Source organism: Nelumbo nucifera, chromosome 2, assembly GCF_055504915.1.
Source record: "Nelumbo nucifera cultivar China Antique chromosome 2, China Antique-T2T, whole genome shotgun sequence".
NCBI classification, from domain to species: Eukaryota; Viridiplantae; Streptophyta; class Magnoliopsida; order Proteales; family Nelumbonaceae; genus Nelumbo; species Nelumbo nucifera.
The window spans coordinates 104050419-104072358 of record NC_142650.1 but is presented as its reverse complement, the minus strand read 5'-3'; the positions used below and the strand labels follow the sequence as shown (position 1 = coordinate 104072358).

The 21940-nt window shown below is 37.7% G+C and overlaps 1 protein-coding gene and 1 pseudogene across 2 annotated transcripts in view; one reads left to right on the top strand and one right to left on the bottom strand.

Annotated features, from left to right (window-relative positions):
* The first annotated feature begins 1331 nt into the window (after nt 1–1331).
* Nucleotides 1332–21940, top strand: part of LOC104603549 (callose synthase 3) — a 47212-nt gene continuing 26603 nt past the window's right edge. Inside the window, exons 1-15 of one of the 2 annotated variants that reach the window (XM_019198773.2) lie at nt 1332–1442; nt 1571–1651; nt 1775–1818; nt 2034–2257; nt 6257–6357; nt 7420–7544; nt 7640–7733; nt 8026–8136; nt 8270–8386; nt 8548–8640; nt 8743–8834; nt 8987–9113; nt 17677–17814; nt 17931–18007; nt 18089–18188. In XM_019198773.2, coding sequence (XP_019054318.1) covers nt 2074–2257; nt 6257–6357; nt 7420–7544; nt 7640–7733; nt 8026–8136; nt 8270–8386; nt 8548–8640; nt 8743–8834; nt 8987–9113; nt 17677–17814; nt 17931–18007; nt 18089–18188 — 1359 coding nt within the window. In that variant the 5' untranslated portion in view covers nt 1332–1442; nt 1571–1651; nt 1775–1818; nt 2034–2073. The other variant, XM_010267613.3, reaches the window with a different exon arrangement.
* On the bottom strand, nt 13814–15080 carry LOC148802647 (uncharacterized; annotated as a pseudogene).

Genomic DNA, 21940 nt, shown 5'->3' with positions numbered 1-21940 from the left:
TTCATTCACGTCACCCTATGTTTGGTTGTTTTGATTGGTCATCCTACCAAATATGCTACCTAGTGTTTGGTTGATGAGAACATTTATAGAAATTACAGATTAAAAATTACAAAAAGTGCACTCTTCTATTTAATTACAATTTACAAAAAATACAAAAAATATAGATTTGTTGAAAACTAATTCAACAAATGGATCTACATAAGGGTCTATCAAATCTAAAAAAATAAGAAGCAAGATGGAAGGAATACCTGATAATGCTTTGAAGAGTCTAAAAAATGAAAAACATCACTGCAATTTAGTAGATCTGGCACAAGGGGTTGTAGATCTGAAAAACACGATTGATCTTGTTCTGACGTACACCATGTACACACAATCATCAGACGATTGGGCGATAATGGCGAAGGAGAGGAAAATAAGAAAGAAGAGGAATAACAGACAATGAGCGTCGCCTCCGGTGGCCATGCCTTCTATTTTTCTCTTATCTGTCTCTACGATGATGAGATCTGAGAGTCAGATATGAAAAACACAAACATGTTAGATCTACATCACTAAATTCATCCGATGGAAAAAATGGCGGCGTAAAATGGTATAACCTTCTATAGTGACGAAAAAGGTGATGGCCAGAGCTATGACCATTGAAGGTGTGAAGCTTGAATGGGGAAGAACAAAAATGATTACAAGACAAGAAAAAATACAAAAAGAAAGCATAAAGAGAAGAGAAAGGAGAAGAAAAAAAGTGTTAATGACCTACATTTGTTGGAAATGATGACGAAGACGATGGAATTGTGACCGTTGGGGTGTTTGAAGCTTGATTGAGAAGGTGAGTAACTGCCCGCCTTCGATAAAGTTTTCCCACTTGGTTCTCACTGTTTTCGTTTCTCAATAAGGTCACATTTATTTGGTGAAACCCCATATCCCTATTTTTGTGAATCAATTTCTCATCAGGTCTCACTATTTCTCCTAGATCAAATGCGGAAAAAGAAAAATGTAAAAAGAATATTCTTTCTTTCTCTTCCCCATCTCACTAGTTTCCAATGTGCGACCACAACAGCTTTTGGGATAGTATTAGGAGTGTTCGTTGGGAGCAGATCTTTACTGGTTGAGACGTATTTTGTTGACAGGAGAACCGGATTCAGTCGGTCACGGGCACGGCTGAGGCTGAATTGTAAATTTGTAACCGTGGCTAGAGGGAAATTGTACATTTGTACGTCGGGAAGGGTATTCTAGTAATTGTTTAACACACGACATTCGTTTTTGGGTCAGTGGTGCATTCGTAATTTTGGAGCACAACTGTCTCTTTTTGAACGCCAAGATCCACGTAACTTTACCGACGTATCGGATGAATAACAGAGGAATGATAAAGAAACTCGAGTATCAACACTGTATAGTAGGCGGGGTCCAATCCGATCAATAACAAAGAGAAGGCCTGATGGATGATTGAGGTTTGTGTTTGAAGTTTTAACTTTTAACCCTAGTTCTAATGTCGTCTGATGCTACTCGAGTTTCGGTAACACTGGTATGCAAGGTATATTTGGTGTGGTTTACGCATGTACATTGCTTTGCTCTGTAGTCAGAGGTAGCTTAAAGTTTCAGCCAATCTCTCTCTTTCTCCTTGACTCCTTGTGCTTAGTTGGGGAGTTTGTTTTCACTGGTATGTTGCCCTTTCCTCTTTATTTTTTTAGCCAGCGATCTGTGAACATCTCGTTAATGGAGATTTGAACTTATTTTGTGCTGATTTATCATCGAACCATTGTTTTCTTCTTGCATGTTCAAGATGCGGGTTCGAAAGCTTTACTTGATAAGTTAGTCCATCTACTGGTAATCTACTTCATCTCTTCTTTATCCTCGTTTTCCAGCTTAAAATCTACTTCAGCTCTGCTTTATTTTGTTTCCTCTGAGAAATGAAGCGGAAGTGTTTTCGTGTTGCTTTGGCTTCACTTTCTTCTGTTCTATATTTTTTTTCTTTTTTTATAGCTGTGTTGTGCTTAGGGTTTCAAAGAGGTTCTTATTTGTTTTGCTTGGACTGCTTACAGGGAAAACAGAGCGCTTTGGTGTGTTGTTTAGGGTTCCAAAATGTCTTCTAGAAGGGGGTCTGAGCAGCAGCCGCAAAGGCGGATTATGCGGACTCAGACCGCTGGAAATCTAGGTGAGACGGCCTTTGATAGTGAAATTGTACCATCATCTCTTGTTGAGATTGCGCCGATCCTTCGGGTTGCCAACGAGGTTGAATCCACTAATCCCAGGGTTGCTTATCTCTGTAAGTCCCATTTGCATTTGTGGACTTTCACTTTTGTTATTCTTTTGTCAAGGTGTTGTTTTTCGTTGGTGCTGTTATTCGTTTTCTTCTCACCCTTTTTGTTTGCCATTTTTTTCTCAAAACTTATATTTTTATATTCTACATTGATGCTTTTGGGCAGAATAATCTTCTTCTGTAGTGCACATTAGCATCTGTTTGTGCAGGTTTCTTTAATCTTCGAAGTTCCCTTTTTGGTTCCAAGTTATTTAATCTTAAAATGTCATAGTTCTGTGTAATAGTCTTGGTGTTACTGAATACCTGTTGTAATCAAGAGGAGGCCCGACTTTCTGATTTCTTCTTTGTGGTTACTCATTTTTAAAAGTGCTTGTAGTAAGGCTGTTAACATGCATTTAAATATAACGTTTTCCTAGTGTGGTACATATGGTAAGGCCTATTTTGTTCAATCCAGAATTCATTAATAAAAAATTATATTTTTCCAAGATGGTATCGAAATTCTACAAGTGATGATGGTTGCACGATTTTATGTGATAATAATAGATGAAAGTTTAATTAATAGAAATAACAAGAGCACTAATTATTTTCAAACATAACTATACAAGATCCAGCAACACACTGATATGTAAAAATCAGCACCAAAAGTTGCATAATGCATGTTTTCAATTTCAGGATGCAGAAGCGACCATTCCATCATCATAGAACAACTACTTAGAACTATTAACAAATTAGAAACTAATATTATCACTATTAGTTGATATTTTCCACCAGACGTTTTTCTTTTTATTTTTTTGACCAGTAACAACATTTTATTAATATGAACAAAAATATATGTACAATTTCAGCTTCCCATGGACTCTCCCCAATACAACTAATAACAATTGAGTGCAATACAACTGATCCCTATTAATCCCTTGGTTACTCCAAGTATCAGCTAACCCATTTGCAGCTCTTGGTACCCATTGTGCTCTTGCCAAATTTTTTCTTGTTAACAATTTAATATTTTTTGTAACTTCTCTATGTGTCCAAAGTCCAAACTGCTTTCTTCTTGTCTTCTAACCAACCCACTGCCACCTGAGAATCACCTTCAATGATTACCTTCTCCAAGTTCATTTCTTTTGCTTTCTGTGCTCAGTGTAGAACACCAAGGAGTTTGGCCCTTGTTGATTCCTCAAAACCTATAGGGCCTGAAAACAGTGCTAAGATATGACCTTCCTTATCCCTGAGAGAGAAACTAAGCAAAAAGCCTCAATTTTTGTGGCAACAAACTAACACCAAACTAAAAAAGGGAAAGGAGGAGAAGTGGTATAGAACGAAGCAAGGACCTGAAAAAAGAAGCACAAGAGAAGAAACTATAGTTAACAGAATCATAATCCAGTAACTCCACACAAGTTTTGTTTTGTTTTTTGTTTTTTTTTTTTCCTGGGAGGGGGGGCAACTATTTTTTGCTAGCTAGTGACAAGAGGGCAACTACTTTTGGCTACATTATATTTATCAGTAAATTTTTGGCCATGTATGGTGGCTGGTAAGGCTGTTTGGTTTTTTTTTTTTTTTTTTTTTTGTTTCAGAGGAACCTGGATGAGTGGAAATATGATGTGTTCATAGCTTTACTCAAAAAAAAAAAAATGCTGATAAGCAAGTTATAGCAGATTTATAAAAAATAGAGTTTGTATTTTTTTCATCCCAGGGGCCTGTTTTTGAGGATATCCCCTTTTATGATGCTTTAATGGGTGACTATCCTATTTCCTATGGTTTTGGTACACACCCTTTATATCCTGGTGATAGGGGCCATGGTTATTTTTAATATTTTTTTTGAATCTATCTATCACCTGATTATTCAGTCTCTCTCTCTCTCTCTCTCTCTCTCTCTCTCTCTCTCTCTCTCTCTTTCCCCTCTCTGTCAATTTTGGTGGCATTTCTTCTGGGTTTTTGGTTACCAATGAGTCATTCCTCTTGATCTGGAATCTGGTGGAGCACTAGCCCTCTAAAGGCTTTTTTAAGATGGGGGTGGGGGGATCTTATGGGCTTTAACTCTCTACACCACTTGCTTGAACATTTGAAAATAACAGAATGGCATGATCTTTGAGAGCACATAGTGTGTGAATAAGGTTTTGATTGACATATTTAAAACATTATTGACAGGATATCCACCTTTGGGGAATTTGATAGGTGGTTTCAATTTCACAATATTTGTAATGGGTGGAATTCTATTGTTTTTTATCCTGAATGGCCAGGTGGTGTTCTTACTTACTGCAGGTTGACTAGCTATTATTTAGTTTTGTTTTCTTTTTTGTCTCAATTATGTTCTCTCAGTTTAACAGCAAACACTTCATCTACATAGTGATAAGGTGCCAGCTTTTAGGAGGATGATTGATTTGGTGGATGGGAGTCTTCTACCACAGATGTGAGCAAAGTGTATCGCACCAATCATCTAAAGAATCAAATGATCTAATTTTTGTAGAAAAAGAGAATCCTTTTAAAAGGAGAACTTTTTGTTTGCGAAGCTGTACAGTTAAGAAGTGCATGCATTGATGTTAGAAACAAAGGTTCCATTCCAAGGTGAGCCTGATGAAGAGAAGTATGTTATTTTGGTTGAGGAAGATACAAGATTGGGTGAGGTGATGGAGGGGGTGTTTTTCTCATTGTGATGAGGTTTGTGAGGCTCATTTCTATCAAGGGTTGGTTGTTGTTGATAAGGTGGCTACTGTTACAGGTGTCTAAGTAGTGACTGAGCAAGTTACGATCAAGATGTTATTGCAAATAAGGTTTTTATTCACATGGGGTTTATGCAGGATGGCATTTCTTGGTTTGAATTTTGAAAGATATGGTAGGAAAGTTGTTGAGGAAGCCCTGTCATCTGTCAGAAGACGACATGTTAGTGGCTGTTTGATAATGGCTGAAGTGAATGACTTGTTATTTTGTTTTTTAATGGATAATATGTTTAAATAATAAAATATTAGAGGCCATGGTAATTAATCCAAATTCAGCTTGAGCCATTAAGGAGCTGACAACCTCCTTTAATCTTCCTACAAGACAAATCAATAAGTCATTCAGGTCAGTCACTTTACCTGTTATAAATGGTTTCTTAGTTGAGAATTGATGGTTGGTTGATCAGCCTTGAGATGATTTAATGAATCATCGAGTTCTAGACAGGCTCTGTCTAAACCTTTACATATTGATGTTCATTGGGAGGCAGGAATTCAGTGTTTGGATTCAATGGTGGCTGAAAATATTTTGGTCAGAAAATATATAAGTTTATAAGAGGAGGAAAACATAGGACCAGATCATTGTTGGTATCCTCTATTCCTGGAGATGACTTGGAAGATTTGATTTCTGGAAAAGAGGAATTTGCTAAGAAGATGGAAATGAGAAAAACTTGTTAGATACTTAAATGAGACCTATATTATATTATTTTTTCCAAAAAAAGTGAAAAGAGAAGTGTTTGTTAATAAGTTCCTGGGCATGTGTTTTTTAGAAGGAAAATTTGCAAGAAACACTTTTTGTGTTACAAAGCTTAGGGGTGGCTGAAAATTCTGAAGGGGTGGTAGGTGGTGAGGGTCTTGAAGTTCCTGGATATGCAGATGCCTGTGCAGTGGTTTGAGTATTTGTGGTAGAGTCGCAAGATGGGAGGGTGGTTGTTTTGAATAGAAGGGGATTTTTGACTTACACAGAAGGGTGAGTAGGGTAAAAGGAAAAAATGAATAAAAAGAAAATTAATTGGGGGAGGTGTATAATTAGTTGAACGTGAAGCTAGATGGATGGATTGATTTTGATTATTTTGACTCTCTCTACGTATCATAGGATTTTATCTATAATCCTTAGAGAAGTGTTTTTTCTATTTGTTCCCTTTGCTTGTTAAGTTGCATTATTGTTTTTTGTTCTATTTATTGCTTTATTAGTTATTTAATTTGCTGTGATTCTTATGTTGTAGTACCTTCTACATCCTTCAACATTCTTTCTGGTTATGTGGAATCTAAAGTATGTCTATCGTGCAACTTGTGATAGGTCGGTTTTATGCCTTTGAGAAGGCCCACAGGTTGGATCCAACATCTAGTGGGCGTGGTGTTCGTCAATTTAAAACTGCTCTTCTTCAACGTCTAGAAAGGGTAAGTCTTAAATTTTCTTGACATGATAGCTTGCTGATTAGATATACTTTTGTCTTTATGGTTCCTCATCTGTCCTTTGGTTGGTTGTCTGTATGTTTGTTTTCAAGCTAATTTCATCCCTTATATTTTTGATGTATTGATGAAAAATAGTTAAAAATAGTGCCATCAATCAATCTGATCTATATTACAATTTTTGTCACAACTGACAACTGTTTGGTTTCCTGTTTTGGAGATATTTCTTCTTTTTTCCTTCTCATTTGAGTTTTTGTTGTTCTAGTTTGGCTGCTTTTGTGAGGGTAATTTGGATGAAGGGCCAGTTTTTTGTGTTTATGAAGGGGGTACTATTGGGAGTTTGTTTGTATTGGGTTTTGTAGTTGGGATGTATTCTCTCCAGGAGATTGCTTATCACCTTTCTATATATTTCTTCTTTCTTTTAATATATATATATTTTATTTATCTTCACAAAAATTCTGTGGATGGGGGAATCATTATCTTTTAATTATGTTTCATTCTTGATAAGGAAGAGAAAGGACAATGCTACAATGAGTATTGTCTAGTTGGAATGCTTGTATGGCATTTTTGAGCCCACTTTAGGAGTGTTGTAAATTTGAGTTGCAGGGTGCAGTGGTATTTCTTTCTTTTCATCCCTCTTTTAGAACACTGATATAGGAAGAGTGTGGGGTGCCTGCATACTCATTATTGGCTTATATTATTATTTTTCTCTTCTCTTCTTTTGTTTTCTTTCTCTTATCATCTGGCAGACAGCAGTATCCATGGGCTGTTGATGTTGACAGTTGTCCAAGTAGTTATCACCTGTACAATCCCCTTATTCTAAAAATAATTTACCTTTTTTCTCCACCATGCATGTGGCAACCAACGCTTTGAATCACACCATGCGCTTTTGATAGATCCAATAGATTTTTTTTTTTTTTTTTTGTTGAGTTCCACAATCTTTAAAATGGATCCTTGATGTTTATTGAAAGTAGATCCTTCCATCATGTAATTGTTTGCTTTGTTAACCTTTTTTTTCCTTTCCTTGATTGGTTCCTTTAATAATATCAGGAGAATGATCCAACTCTAATGGGAAGGGTAAAGAAAAGTGATGCACGTGAAATGCAGAGCTTTTATCAGCACTACTACAAAAAATACATCCAGGCATTGCAAAATGCTGCTGATAAAGCTGATCGGTGAGTTCACATATTTTGATTCTGCTCTAGTGATTCTCTTGAAAGTGTGGCACTTTTTGATATTGTAGTTGATATTTAATTTTTAATTTTCTCAGTGCACAACTTACCAAGGCATACCAAACTGCTGCTGTCCTTTTCGAAGTTCTGAAAGCTGTTAATCTTACACAATCTGTTGAAGTTGATCACGAGGTAAAGTGGGATTATAATTATTGACTTGTGAAGACTTGAAGGTCCTTTTGGTAGGGCCTCTAACTGGTTGTAGTGGAGACTTGGGATTGAATACCACGTTCATGAGGAATTGGGGGAGAGCTACCCCCTCCCCCTATTGTCTAGCCCTTTTGCCTGCCAAACAAACCTTGTTCAGCTTGATTTTCTTCTTGGTTTAACTTGTATGTACAATATACTTTTAGTGAAGACTACTGTGTTGGTTGTTGTTATCACAAATATATGATTGCTAATTATTAGTTGACCTTTTATGTAGATTTTGGAAGCTCATAATAAGGTTGCTGAAAAAACTGAGATATATGTCCCCTATAACATTCTTCCTCTTGATCCTGATAGTGCAAATCAGGCTATTATGAAATATCCTGAGGTTTGTTTTCAGCTGTCCTGTTTTGTTTATTTTCCATTTTTTGTATTTTCTGGTTATTGTTATGCGTTACTTTAGATCTCACCTTTTCTTCCCCGTATGGTTGAAGTAATATGTTTCCTTGCTTCAATTGAAGATTCGAGCTGCTGTTTTTGCACTCCGTAACACCAGGGGCCTGCCTTGGCCTAGGGATTACAAGAAAAAAGTAGATGAGGACATTCTTGATTGGCTTCAGTCAATGTTTGGATTCCAGGTGAGTTTACCAAGTATTGAAGTCATCTCACCCTTCCTCAAAACATTTGATTCCTGTTAGCTTGTGGGATTTGAAATCCGTTCTGTAGTGAGTGGCTGATAATAGCCACTTAAATGTCTTGTCTTTTGGCTTGTTTCATTTGCTTCAATTCATTATTGCAGAAGGATAATGTGGCTAATCAAAGGGAGCACCTAATTTTGTTGCTTGCGAATGTGCACATACGGCAGTTCCCAAAACCTGATCAACAACCCAAGGTTTTTATTTTTCTAATTAATATTCTCACGGTCCTTTCTTTTTTTTTACTTTAATACTGTTTATTCGCATTTGCCAAGTTATGATTTTATTTTTCATCTTAGTTGGATGAGCGTGCACTGACGGATGTCATGAAAAAGCTTTTTAAGAACTATAAGAAGTGGTGCAAGTATTTGAATAGGAAGAGTAGTCTTTGGTGAGTCTTCATATGTTCTATAGCTTATTGTGTTCATTTACGAATAATTTTTGCTGTACCTTTTTTGTTTCTCTTGTTGACTTGCTTATCCTGATTTGATTACTCTTCCTTTGCTTCCTCTTATTCATTTTGTAATTCCTGTACCCTTTCAGGTTGCCGACTATACAACAGGAAGTACAGCAGCGTAAACTATTATATATGGGTCTTTACCTTCTTATATGGGGAGAAGCTGCAAACTTGAGATTCATGCCAGAGTGTCTTTGCTACATCTACCATCATGTATGTCTTCAATAGCACTTTCCTTGATGTTGAGTTGTTGTTAGATGTTTGGTTAAGGTACCTTTTTGCTGAACTTATGTGATAACGGTTTTGTCTCTTGAAAGTGGTGAGAACTCCCTTTCATGTACCCTTGTGTGGAGGAATATCTTTGAATGGGAAGTTGTATTTTGTATAAGTAGACAGTCAGTCCCAGACCCTGCATTGGCAGGGGCCTCATGCCCTGGGCTGCCCTTATTTAGACAGTTCCTTTCAATTCTTTGGAGTAAGGAGTGTGTTACACCTTATAAAATTGTGTAGCACTAATTCACCTATTCTCTTTATACAGCTTATATAACTCCTTATCTTGCATGGTTAAATTATTGACTTGGCAAGTGCAGTCTATATATGGTAATGGAAGTATCTATATATACATATATGTGTGTTTGAATGTAAATGCAGTCTATATATGGAAGTATCTATATATATGTGTGTGTGTATATATTTATATACATACATTTCTATATGCGTATAGGAATGCATTTTGACTAGGGCGATCCATTGGTTAAGATCTCTGGACTCCTTTTAATGATATTCGGAGGAACTGGATAGTTGTGGTTAACAACCGTACCGGGAAGAATAGGGCACTAGCAGTGTGGGTGCCTCCTTCTAAAGGGGTGCTGAGGGATAAAGACAACAACATTTTAGCCTTGTTCTCAGGCCCCATTGATAGAGCTGAGCTTTTAGTGGCTGTACAAGGTATTCAGATTGTAGAGATTCCTAAGTTGTTGTGGTATGGCTGACAAATCCAAGTTCAGTTATTTGGTGATACATGGACCTTTTGAAGAAAGTTAATTGGTTTCCAAGGAATATGCCTGGTACCTCACATTGGGTGAGTAGAACAACTAATACCATAGCGGATGGATTAGCTAAGCAAGAAGGGGCCTTAAGGGAACAATTATTTTAGGCAGCTTTGCAATTTTTGCTTTTTTGTCTGATGTAATACTGTTTTGTTGTTTAGGAGGTAGCAACTCGCGCCTCTCCACGGGTAGCCTGCATTGACTTGTCATCTTGATCTCTCTTTAATAAAATCTTATTAATTGATCAAAATAAAATATTATTGAGTATATATACATAGAAGGTAGGTAAGATGAAAGTGAAGAAAATTGTGGTGGATGTGAGGAAGGCAAGTAAGATGGAAGAGAGGATGAAAGCCCTTCACACAAGCTTAGTGGGAAGAGTAGTAGATAGAGAGGTGGAGACAAAAGAGTTCGAAACTTGGGCGATGGTAGAATGGGGAAGAGAAAAGGTGATGGGAGTGAGGAAGCTGAATGCGGAGCTGTTGCTATTCATGTTTCAAAGCAAAGAGTTTGCAGAATAGGCATTGGAAGTGGAGCAAACAAAGTAGAGGGAATTTTGACATGAGATTGGAGTCGTGGGGGTTGATGTTTCTAGTGGCTGGAGAGCAAAAGGCGGGGAGAGTGAAATACACAATGTGGATTGGGGTTGTGGTAGTGATTTAAAAGGTGAGCCTAGGTGCATTGGCGAGGCACATTTTAGGTCCCAAGTAGAGTATCTTCAAAAGGTGCACACCTAGTGCCCTTGAGCTTCAGCCCAGGTGTGTGCCTTTCGAAAATCTGTGCATTTTTCTGTTTTTTTGGAAGTCTATGTATTCGCTTGCTCACCAAAGCTCCGAATTCGCTAATGTTGCTTATTCATTCATCCTAGTAAAAGTTATCTTTAAAGGACACTGTTAGTGAATAAAACCAATTCAAGGACCTCACTTAACAGCTTACGCTTTTAGGTTGAAGGGTTCTCTTTGAGATGGTATCAGAGCCACTTTGACCAAGTTGTCTAGTGTTTGATTCTCGTCACCCCATTATAATTAATTAAGTTTCAGCACAGGGTATGTGTGGGCTTGTGCTATCCACGCTTCAAGCCCAATGGGCTTTTGTGTGAGGGGGCATGCTAGTGAATAAAACCTATTCAAGGACCTCACTTAACAGCTTAAGCTTTTAGGTTGAATGGTTCTTTGAGAGACACCTAAAGTTATAAAAGCTTTCTTTTGTAAAGGGATTAAGAATTTAAGACCTTAATGGCCTAATAAGGACTTGTTTGGGCTTGCATTGAGGGGATGCAAAATGTTTAACATTAATAATGCAATTGGGAAAAAAATAAAGAGATTAAGAGTTTATATGCTTGAATATGCTTTATATGTTATGCTTTACGCCTTTCCTTTCGAAAAGGTGTGTGCCTTGCCTTGCGCCTTGGGAACAAAATGGCCCTTGCATTTTTTTACGCCTTTTGCTTTTAAAACACTTAGTTGTGGGGATTCCTCTGCATGCTTGGAGTATCCTCACATTTGAGGTTGCTTCTTCATGTGGCAGGCTTCTGAGGTTGGACAACAAAAACAGATCCTAGGAGAAGTTTGACATGGAAAGGATTCTCGTTGAAGTTAAAGACCAGCTGATGTTCTAAAAAAGATAAATTTAGAATTTGCAGGAGATATTAGTTGAGAATAATAATAGGAGCTGATGACTCTTTTCGGTGGGAGGAGTCATCTTCGGTGGATGGTAAAATTTCTGGAGTGGAGCAGAGGAAGGATGAAGAACCAGGGAATTCGAGAGATGAGGGTAGGTCGGGATTTAGAGCATGAGAGGAGACGAAAGAGAAGAGGAAGTTGGAAGGACGAGTGGAGGAAGAAAATGCTGAGTTGGATCCTTTTGCGAGTAGTAAGGCAAATGTGAACACGGGGAGGAGATATTAGTTGAGAATAATAATAGGAGCTGATGACTCTTTTCGGTGGGAGGAGTCATCTTCGGTGGACGGTAAAATTTCTGGAGTGGAGCAGAGGAAGGATGAAGAACCAGGGAATTCGAGAGATGAGGGTAGGTCGGGATTTAGAGCATGAGAGGAGACGAAAGAGAAGAGGAAGTTGGAAGGACGAGTGGAGGAAGAAAATACTGAGTTGGATCCTTGCGAGTAGTAAGGCAAATGTGAACACGGGGGATTTGAAGATTCAAATTGAGAAGAGACAAGTGAAGGGAAAGAATTTTGGACTTAGGGGAGATCGAGAGTCAATTGGGGGGAAGAGTAAAAGAGGAGGGGAACATGCATTAGCTGGTTTGGAATTACAAAATAAAAGGGATGGAGACCACCGTTTTAACTGGTAATTGATAAATTTGAAAAAAAACAGAAAAGAGGAAAAAGGCTAAGGGCGTGAGGTGTAATATGGGAGAACCTTACTTTCTTTGAACCATTGTTTTAAAATGCGAAGGCGTGACGCGAGGCATTCCACTACCTAGAGGCGTGAGGCGTAGTTCAGAACGCGGGAGGCGTAAGCCTCCCAAGCACAGGAAGGCGTAAGCCTCAAGTATGTTTTCTTTTTTATAATTACAGTGGGTATACTAATAAAAAATAGATATTTTAAGCATAAAAACATATATAATGCTAAAATGACTTAATTTCAATCAATATTTCAGTTCTAAATCTCAAGGTTTCAACTCCAACTAGCAATATAGCATAGTGAAAATGTGAAATACAATTCTTGAAAGTTGAAACATAGATCACAAAAAAACAAAACTCTAAGGACTGTAACTCAATCAAAAGACTCTAAATCATCTTCATCTAGAATAACAAAGGCATCATCATCTGCTTCAAGAGTTGCATCCACATCACATGGTTCATTTTTCCCTATTTCATCATCTTCATCCTCATCAATCAAATTTAATTCAACACTCTTCCCTTTCCTTGTCCCTACAAACAAAATCCAATTGCAATTATCACCTCACTCAATAATCATCAACTAAAAAATTAATTGGACACTAGATGAATAGAATCAATATACACTAATTATTACTTACTTTGAGATTTAGTAGCTTGAGCCTTTTGATTTCTATGGTCAAATGTATTGTTGCCACCATCACTTGAGCCCCTCTTTCTTCCACTTAATCCTTCTTTGTTGGTAGGGGCTGTTGGCTCTACTAAATTTGTATCCGCATCTTGAACCACCTCAACTGCGGCAATTTCAAGGCCCAAAGAATCATTATCCACCCAAGAAGGATTAGTTGGAAGAACTGGATCCTCAATTTTAGTAATCCATTCATCATCCTCCTCCACATGTTGTGTCAAATTGGGATCAGTACTTGCACTTGCCCTCCTCTTCATGTTTCTTTCCCTCAGCTTCACATTATACATCACAAAAACTAAAGCATTTAACCTTTGTTGCTCCAATTTGTTTATCTTTTTTGTGTGTATCTAGTAGAAAGACAAAATATATATTATTAAAAACGTTAACAAGAAAAACACGACTATTTCATAAAAACCTTAAAAGTAAATAAGAAAATAAATAATTACCTGCTCGAAGGTGCTCCAGTTTCTTTAACAACCAGAAACACTCCATGTAAGACTCAAAACTCGAATAGCAAATTTTGTTAACTCTAGTGTTTGGGTTCCAAACTGTGCCCACCAATCAACTACAAAAATATCATTTAACAAGACATTAGTAGTAAAGCTTTAAAATATCCAAAGAAAAAAAAAGAATTATGCATAGTTGCATACTAATTATCAAACAAATAAATCACTTACCAGGAGATTGCCTCTTCCTCGTATCGTTTGGCATGCCAACCAAAATCTCCTAGTGCTTTATCATACATATCCAACTAGCAATTTGCTAGGGCACACTCATGCCTATCAGGAATCATCCTTTTCATGAATTCAAATAATCCCTCTCTTACTTCACGATCATTCGAAAAATTTGGCTCATAGCGTAGTTGTGGGTTTAAATAATAGCTTGCTGCATGAAGAGGGACATGAAGTTGAGGGGTCCATCTTTCATCAATCTTATTCTAAATAGGCATGTATTTTCTCTATTCCACCACAAGCAAATGCAATTTGCTCCTTTGCCGAATCCATCATTTCATATAAATAAGGCATTGAGGGTCTTACTTTAGAATAGACTTCTCTCAACATTGCAACTATTGACAAAGTGGTCTTTACACAAAATGCCACATGAGGCCAAAATCTGCTATCAAACATTATAGTTTGTTTTGCCTTGACAGCCTTAGGATGCTTACTCCAATGTCTCTCATTCCACTTTTCAGAAGCAAACATCGATTGAAGAGGTTGCTTCTGTTTATAAATGCTTTGCAATGTCAAGTAAGTAGTGGCAAAGCGAGTAATTGCTGGACGTAAAAGCTCTCGTTTTTTGTAAAACTCCTCATCAAGTTTAAAACCTATCCATGGTGGTAAATAAATTTTGTGACCTGCTTTGCCTTCTCAATTGTTTCATTAAAAACTTTCATTTTCCCAATGGACTCTAACATTAAATCTATACAATGTGCAACACAAGGAGTCCAATACAATTTTGTCCTCCTTTCCATCAACTTTTTTCCAACAAGCACATAACTTGAATGATTATCTGTGATTACTTGAACCGCATTATCCTCTCCCACTTCCTCAACAACATCATCATGACATTTAAAAAGAAGCTCACCATCTTTAGTTGAATCAGATGCATCAATAGATTTCAAAAACATTGTCCCACTTGGACTATTAACCAGAAAATTGATAATGGACCTATTTTTTCCATCAGTCCATCCATCAGACATAATTGTGCAACCATTGTCCTTCCATGATTTTCTGTACTCCTCCATCAATTTATCTATACTCTCCACTTCTTCTTTCAAGATCCTAGTGCGAAGATCATGCATGGATGGGCTTATAACCTGGACCAAAATTTGCAATTGCCTCACACATACTCTTGAAATAAGGATTATTTTCCAAATTAAAAGACAATGCATTGGCATAAAGCATCTTCCAATAGCCCTATCAACAACTTGTTTTTTTGATCTTTTTTCCATTTTGAATTTAAAGTCTGTTGCCGTGTCTTAGATGAAACAAATTGATCCATTGGGCCTACTGGTTGTGGTGAAAATGATTGTGGAGTGACTGGAGTCCCACTTCACTCTGGCTTCCACTTCCACTTCCCACAATAGACTCCTCAAATCTAGGATTAGGATCCATACAACTCCCATGTTGAGAAGAACAAGGAGGGCTTTGGCTCAATGTCTTCTAGGCGGACGACACAAAGTGATAAAAATGAGGAAGATGATTGGATTTGGGTGATAACCAAGTACTAGAGCAGAAGGAAGATTGGTGTTTTTGAAGTAAGGAAGCACAAGGTGCTTCAATAAGTATTTATTGTGGAAGGAAAGGAGCCAATCTTTGAATTGGTGGTGGCAAATGAGACTTTGGTTCGAGATTGAAACTGATCCAAGGTTCATCTTGAAGGTTCTGCTTCTTCTCCTTTGAGAGCCCTAAAGGTTGAAAATCAAGTGGGGATTGATAGTGCAGTGAAGACAAAATGATTGGAGGATGATGCTATCTTAGGTGACAATGACAAAGTGCTTGAGGTGGAAGGGTATCTGATTGAGGGTGCAACGGTTAGCTCTCGGTGTTCCATAGTTAGATCTTGCATTGAACCAATTTCAAGACATTCAGGTCTCAGATGAGTAGAGGTAGAGCCAACTATGCTTGAGGAAAAAAAAGATGGCTTAGAAGAATGTGTGAACAATAACACCCAAAAATCTGTTCTTGGAATCAAAGAGGTAAGTTCATTTATTTCTTTGGAGACCATCCCATTGGTTGGGTTGAGTGGGAGGGAGGGGATGAGAAATTATTTCTAAGTGGGTAAGGGAAGGGGAGAGCAATAAACGGAAGAAGCAGGGGAAATGATAAAGGACGAGAAGAATTTTGAAGAAAAAAGAAAGGTAGGTCATAGGGATATAGATTTATTTCGAAATAAGGAAGTGGAAATTAATAAGTTGGTTGAGAGGGAAGTTGGGATAGGAAATTCTCTCGGTCTGTTATTTTGGGTAGGGGAAGGATTTGCAGAGATAATCTTTGAGAAGTTTTAACAAAGGAAGGGAGAAGAGAAAAAAAGGAGAGTTTAGAAAAAAAATAAAGGGTGGGATGAAGAAGGGGGAAGAGGAGGGTGGTTTGGAAGAGAATGAGTGAGGAGGGTTTGAAGTTGGGAGGGTATAGGACGGTGGAGTGATGGGAATGGAGGTTCTCAGTTGGAATGTTAGGGGCCTGAGGGAGGGAAGAAGAAGGGATCTGGTAAGTAATTTGATTAGAAGCCACAAATCAGAGGATGTTCTCTTGCAAGAAACAAGGTTGGAGAGCGTTGATTTAAGAATGAAGAATGAAATTTGGGGAGTGGGTGGGTGCTTAAAGCGGTAGGGCTCTCAGGAGGAGCAACAATTGTTTGGGATCCATTAGTTTTCAGAAAGCAAGGCAGGAGCTACAACCTTGTTTTCAATTTTCCAAGTCAGCAGATCTGATTTGTTAGAGAGTTTATGGAGTGTGCTAGATCTCCAACCTTGTAATGTGGACTTGTTTTCAATATGAGTTGTTCTTTCTCTGTATTGGTATATGTCAGCTTGATATGGCCCACTTTATCATGTGTTCGACAGCCCATGTGCTGCTCGTGGGCCGACACAACCCTCTTTAGAGCACTCCCAACTTAAAATCCAAGCAATAAGTCATTCAATGTAGCCACATCTTCTGTTATGGAACACTATTTTAAAAGCATAGGAGCCATTTTGCGCCCAAGGCGCTAGGCGAGGCACACACCTTTTTGAAGCAAGGCGCGAAATTGCAAAGAAAAATCTAAAAAATGCCAAAAAATAAAAAAATGTAAAATCTTAATCACATTAAACATATTATTAATTGAAAATATAAACTTAAATTTTAAAATAAATGCTTTGAAAAAACCTATTATATCAAATTAAGATACATAAACATAACATGTAAAACACATTTAAAATAAAAATTTAAATATAATATCAAGCAAATACTTCAAACATATTCAAGCATGTAATCTCTTAATCTCTTTATTTTTTTCCCATTTGCGTTACTTCAAATGGCTAGTGGGATGTTAAAAATTATGCATTCTTGATTCTACGAGCCGTCTTGTACCAAGAAGCCCCTTGAGGCAGGCCCAAAGAAGTGCATATCAGGGTTTTTTAAAAATATCTTTAATTTAGGATGAACGAATGAACACCATTAGCATATGTTGGGGGTCCAGCTGCCAAACACAAACAAACAGAGTAAAATGCATAGGTTTTCAAAAGGTGCGCGCTTGGGCTGAAGCATAGAGCACAACAGGCACACACCTAGGCGCACCAGGCACAAACACATTTGAAAGTGCTGCCCCTGGGACCTAGGTGAGGCACATAACCTAAAATTCACCTCCCTTGTTTGCCTAGGTGTCTTTTAAATCACTGATCAAACAGACTATTTATGGCACCCGGTACAAGTCTATAATGAAATGAAGATTAAATGATCCCTGCTCCTATCCCCATGCTCTTGTGGTGTTAAATAAATGGATCCTGGGGCCCTTAGGTGCTGTGTTATTCCCCTGAAATTCGTAATGATGTTGCTTTGGCGATTGCTTTGTGTTCTTCTCTATCTTTTTTAGTATGCATTTTTTTTTTGTGAAATCGTTCTTTTTGGATATTGCTTGTATCTGTCGTATTTCCTCTTCTGATTTCTTCTGTCATTATGGCTTATGTTTTGTCTTTAGATGGCTTTTGAACTTTATGGCATGCTAGCTGGGAATGTGAGTCCTATGACTGGTGAGAATGTGAAGCCGGCCTATGGAGGTGAAGAAGAGGCTTTCTTGAGAAAAGTTGTAACTCCAATTTATGAAGTGATTGCAAAGGTGCACCCTATGCTTTGCTCTTTAGGAGTCTTAACTTTGTATTAATTCATTTCTGATGTAATAAATTCCAAAAATAATGTTTTTCTGATGTATCTGATCGATCTGTTCTGCACTAGGAAGCCGAACAAAGCAAAAAGGGGAAGTCAAAGCATTCACAGTGGAGGAATTATGATGATTTAAATGAATACTTTTGGTATTTTTTCCTAACATTTGGATTGATTTTTTGAATTCTCTTGTAGTTCTTTATCAACAATTTTCCCTTCACAAACTATAGGTCTGTTGATTGTTTCCGGCTGGGATGGCCCATGCGTGCTGATGCAGATTTCTTTTGTGATCCTCCAGTTCGTAGAGTTAGAAGTGGTGCAAATCATGAGGTAAACCATTTTCCTATTAGTTCTTATGCTATTTTTTCTTATAATGGATGTGTTTGTTTTCTCTTTGTTTTAATATCTCTACAAAATCACATGCTATTGGTTGAAGTACATTCAGGGAGGTTGAAAAAAAAGGAAAAGGAGGAACTGAGATCAAAGGCCCAGGAAAGGATTGAGGCAGTAATGGAGGTTGAGTAGGTGTCAAATAATTTGTACCTGGAATGTAAGAGGATTAACGAGTCTTTAAAGAGAAGGGAGGTGCAATTGTATTTTGTCAGGGACTATAATTTTTTTTGAGGGAAGGTAAAGCATCATTGTATTAAATATGAACAACAAATTTACAACAAGATGATGCACTAAGGAAACAAGAAAAAACTGTTTCCTCTAACCTTGATCCCCATCCTTCTTTACAAGAAGCTTATCACATACAAAAAAAGGATTCAAAACCTACACCACTAAACAGATTGTCACCAGACAACCAAGAAAACATCTTCCCCACATTTTTTGGAAAAGTGGAGTCAGCAGAACTTATATTGCTCTTGATGGCCCAAGCGTTTCTTTGTTGCCATAGACACTAAAATACACTGCTTGGGTTAAATACCAAATTAATTTTCCTCTTTTACTGAGACCTTGCACCCTCCAACCCTTTACTAAGTTCAACCTCTCTACTGATCCTGGGCAACAACTTAGAACTTCAAACAAGTGTGAAATTCTGTTCCAAATCTCTGAGGAGTAATTGCAGTGCGGTAAAAGGTGATTGACTGTTTCCAGTTGTCCTTCACAGAGAACACATCTATTTGAATCCAGTACAGTACCTTTCCGAGAGAGGTTGTCCCTTGTAAGTATTCTGTTGTGGTAGGCTGCCCAGACAAAAAAGATACTTTTGAAGGCACATTTTTACACTTGTTGATGTGGGTTGGGACTGATTGCCCTTCTGCACTGTCCAAGGCCTTGTAAAAAGATTTGACTGTGGAATTTCCAGACTTCTCCCACTTCCAGTTCTACTGTCAGACCTCACTGACTCCACCTGTGTACTATAAAGGAGTTCCAGTAGTTCCATCCGCTCATCCACATCCCAATCATTTAGATTCCTCCTCAGTTGTGGGATCCGTACCAAGCTACCATCTTGGATTTGCAAGCTTTCAGCAACCTTGGCTTCTTTGTTTACTGCAACTTTAAACAAAGCAGGGAACATTTTGTACAAAGGCCTTTCCCCACACCAAATTATCCTTCCAAAATTTGACTGTCTGTCCATTTCCTACCATGAATTTCACACCTTTTGCAAACAAGTGATAGGCCTTTTCAATACCTTTCCAAGCTGAGCACCCATCAATCGATTTGAAACTTTTGGATGCCATCCAAAATTTCTATCACCATACTTGGCCTGCACCACCCTTTTCCACAGCCCAGCTTGACTCTCCCCAAATCTCGAAAATCACTTCCCTAGCATTGCAGAATTGATGCTTTTCACCCTTCTAAGCCCCAAGGGCCCTCTAAAGATTTGGGCTGACAGACCTTGTTCCAGTTTACCAAGTGGTACTTCTCCTCTTTCCAGCCTTTCCAGAGGAAGTCCGTCATCTTTTTTTTGATGATAGCAGCCATTCCTGCCGGAATTGGGTACAAAGATGACAGATACATCGGGAGAGAGGATAATAGACTTTTCACCAGGGTAAACTTGCCTCCATAAGAAACTTTGCTTTCCAGGAGGCCAATTTCTTTTCAAATCTTTCTACAATTATAAAATTGACATGTTAGTATTACAAGAAACAAGGTTGGAGACTGATTTCAGAATTTTAAGTGAAATATGGCTCTCAAGGAATAGGGTTTGCGTGGCATTGGGTTCTGAAAGTATGTCAGCGGTGTTGATCTCTATTTGGGATTCAGGGGTGCTGAACAAAGTTGGCCTCTTGTACCAAATGTTTATGGGCCTCATGTGGTTAGGAAGAAAGATCTGATGTTGGAGGAATTGGAGGGCTTTCATGCAGCTGCATGAACATCGGCAATGAGTGGAAGGAGTATATGGGCCTACACTTCAAGCTGTTTAACATGGTTGGGTGGGTCCCTTATTATTATGATGAGATATTTGGTTGCTGGTAAAAAGTGCAGAAAGCGAGAGGAAAATTATCTGGTGTTGTATTCCCTTAGCTGTGTGCTGGGAGGTGTGGAATGAAAAAATTAGAGAATCCGAAGTTAAAATGAAAAGCATTGAAGAGTTAGGGGCTGTGTTAATTTCAAGGATTGTCTCCTGGTTTTTACTTCTTCCAGAATTTGAAGGCCTTAGTTAAGAAAATTTTGCTGCTGAATTTTGGTGTATTAGGTTGTTATGTTGTTGGGTGATTCCTTGTCACCTTGATGTTGTATCTTTTTTTCTTTATGAATAAATTTTCTTCTTTATTTATCTTTAAAAAAATGCATGGAGTGTCGATGATCACATCTTTTATGTGTGTGGCCTTGTACAACACATTTTTTATAATCTTATTTTTTATGGATCAATTGCATACTTCTAGTTTCAATACTAACACATTGTTGGATATGTAGATATTTCTTTTGTCATACTTGAGGTGCTTTTTTGACCCATTTTAATTAAGCCTTATCTCAACTATGCAGTACCTTTCCTGATCCTGTTCCTTTTACAATAATAAAGATTTAATTATTTATTTTTTGATTGATAACAATTACTTTGTTGAGGTAATAAGAGGTTAAGAGTACATGCAAAGAGAAAGAGTATACAACTCTTGTTTAGGCTAGTGATTTAAAAGGCACACCTAGGCGCATAGGCAAGGCACATTTTAGGGCAGGTGCCTCACCCAGGTCCTAGGCACAACCCATTCAAAAGGCGCATGCCTGGTGCGCCTTGTGCCTTAGCCCAGGCATGCGCCTTTTGAAATTTTGCCGCTTTTTTCCTTTTTTTGAGTCTGGCTGCTAGGCCGGGGGCTCCGCCGCCCCAAACCCCGTGCTACGCCCCTCAAGGTAAGCCCAAACAAGTCCATGTTAGGGTCTTAAATTCTTAGTTTGCACACAAATTAGTGTTAGGCGAGGCAAACACCTTTTTGAGTCAAGGCGCACAATTTAAAGAAAATGCAAAAAATTTGAAAAAAATGCAAAAAATTATAAAACATAATATTAATAAAGATATTAACTTAAGTTTTAAAATAAATGTTTCAAAAAACCTATTATCTAAAATTAAAATCCATAAATATAATATGTAAAGCATATTCTAATGAGAATTTAAAAATGAAATCAAGCATATAAACCATTTCAAGCATATAAAACCCACAATCTCTTTTTTTTTTTTTCTCAATTGCATCAAGTAGCTAATGTGATATATTACATTCCTAATTCTACGAGCTGCCTTTGTGCCACGCCCCTTGAGGCAAGCCCAAACAAGTCCATGTTAGGGTCTTAAATTCTTAGATTTCACACAAAAAATAACGATTTTATAGTTTAAATTGCTTTTAAGAAGATATTTTATTAAGATGAATGAATGGACAACATTAGCAAATAGGGGGTTCTTGAAGCTCCGGCAGCGGCCAGACTCAAAAAAAGGGAAAAAGCGGCAAATTTTCAAAAGGCGCTCACCTGGGCTAAGGCGCAAGGCGCACCAGGCACACGCCTAGGCGCACCAAGCATGCGCCTTTTAAATCACTGACACAAATAATAATAAATTTACAGTTTTAATTGCTTTGAGAATCCTCTATTTGGTAATGTTGTCCATTCATTCATCCCAATAAAATATCTTCTTAAAAGCAATTAAA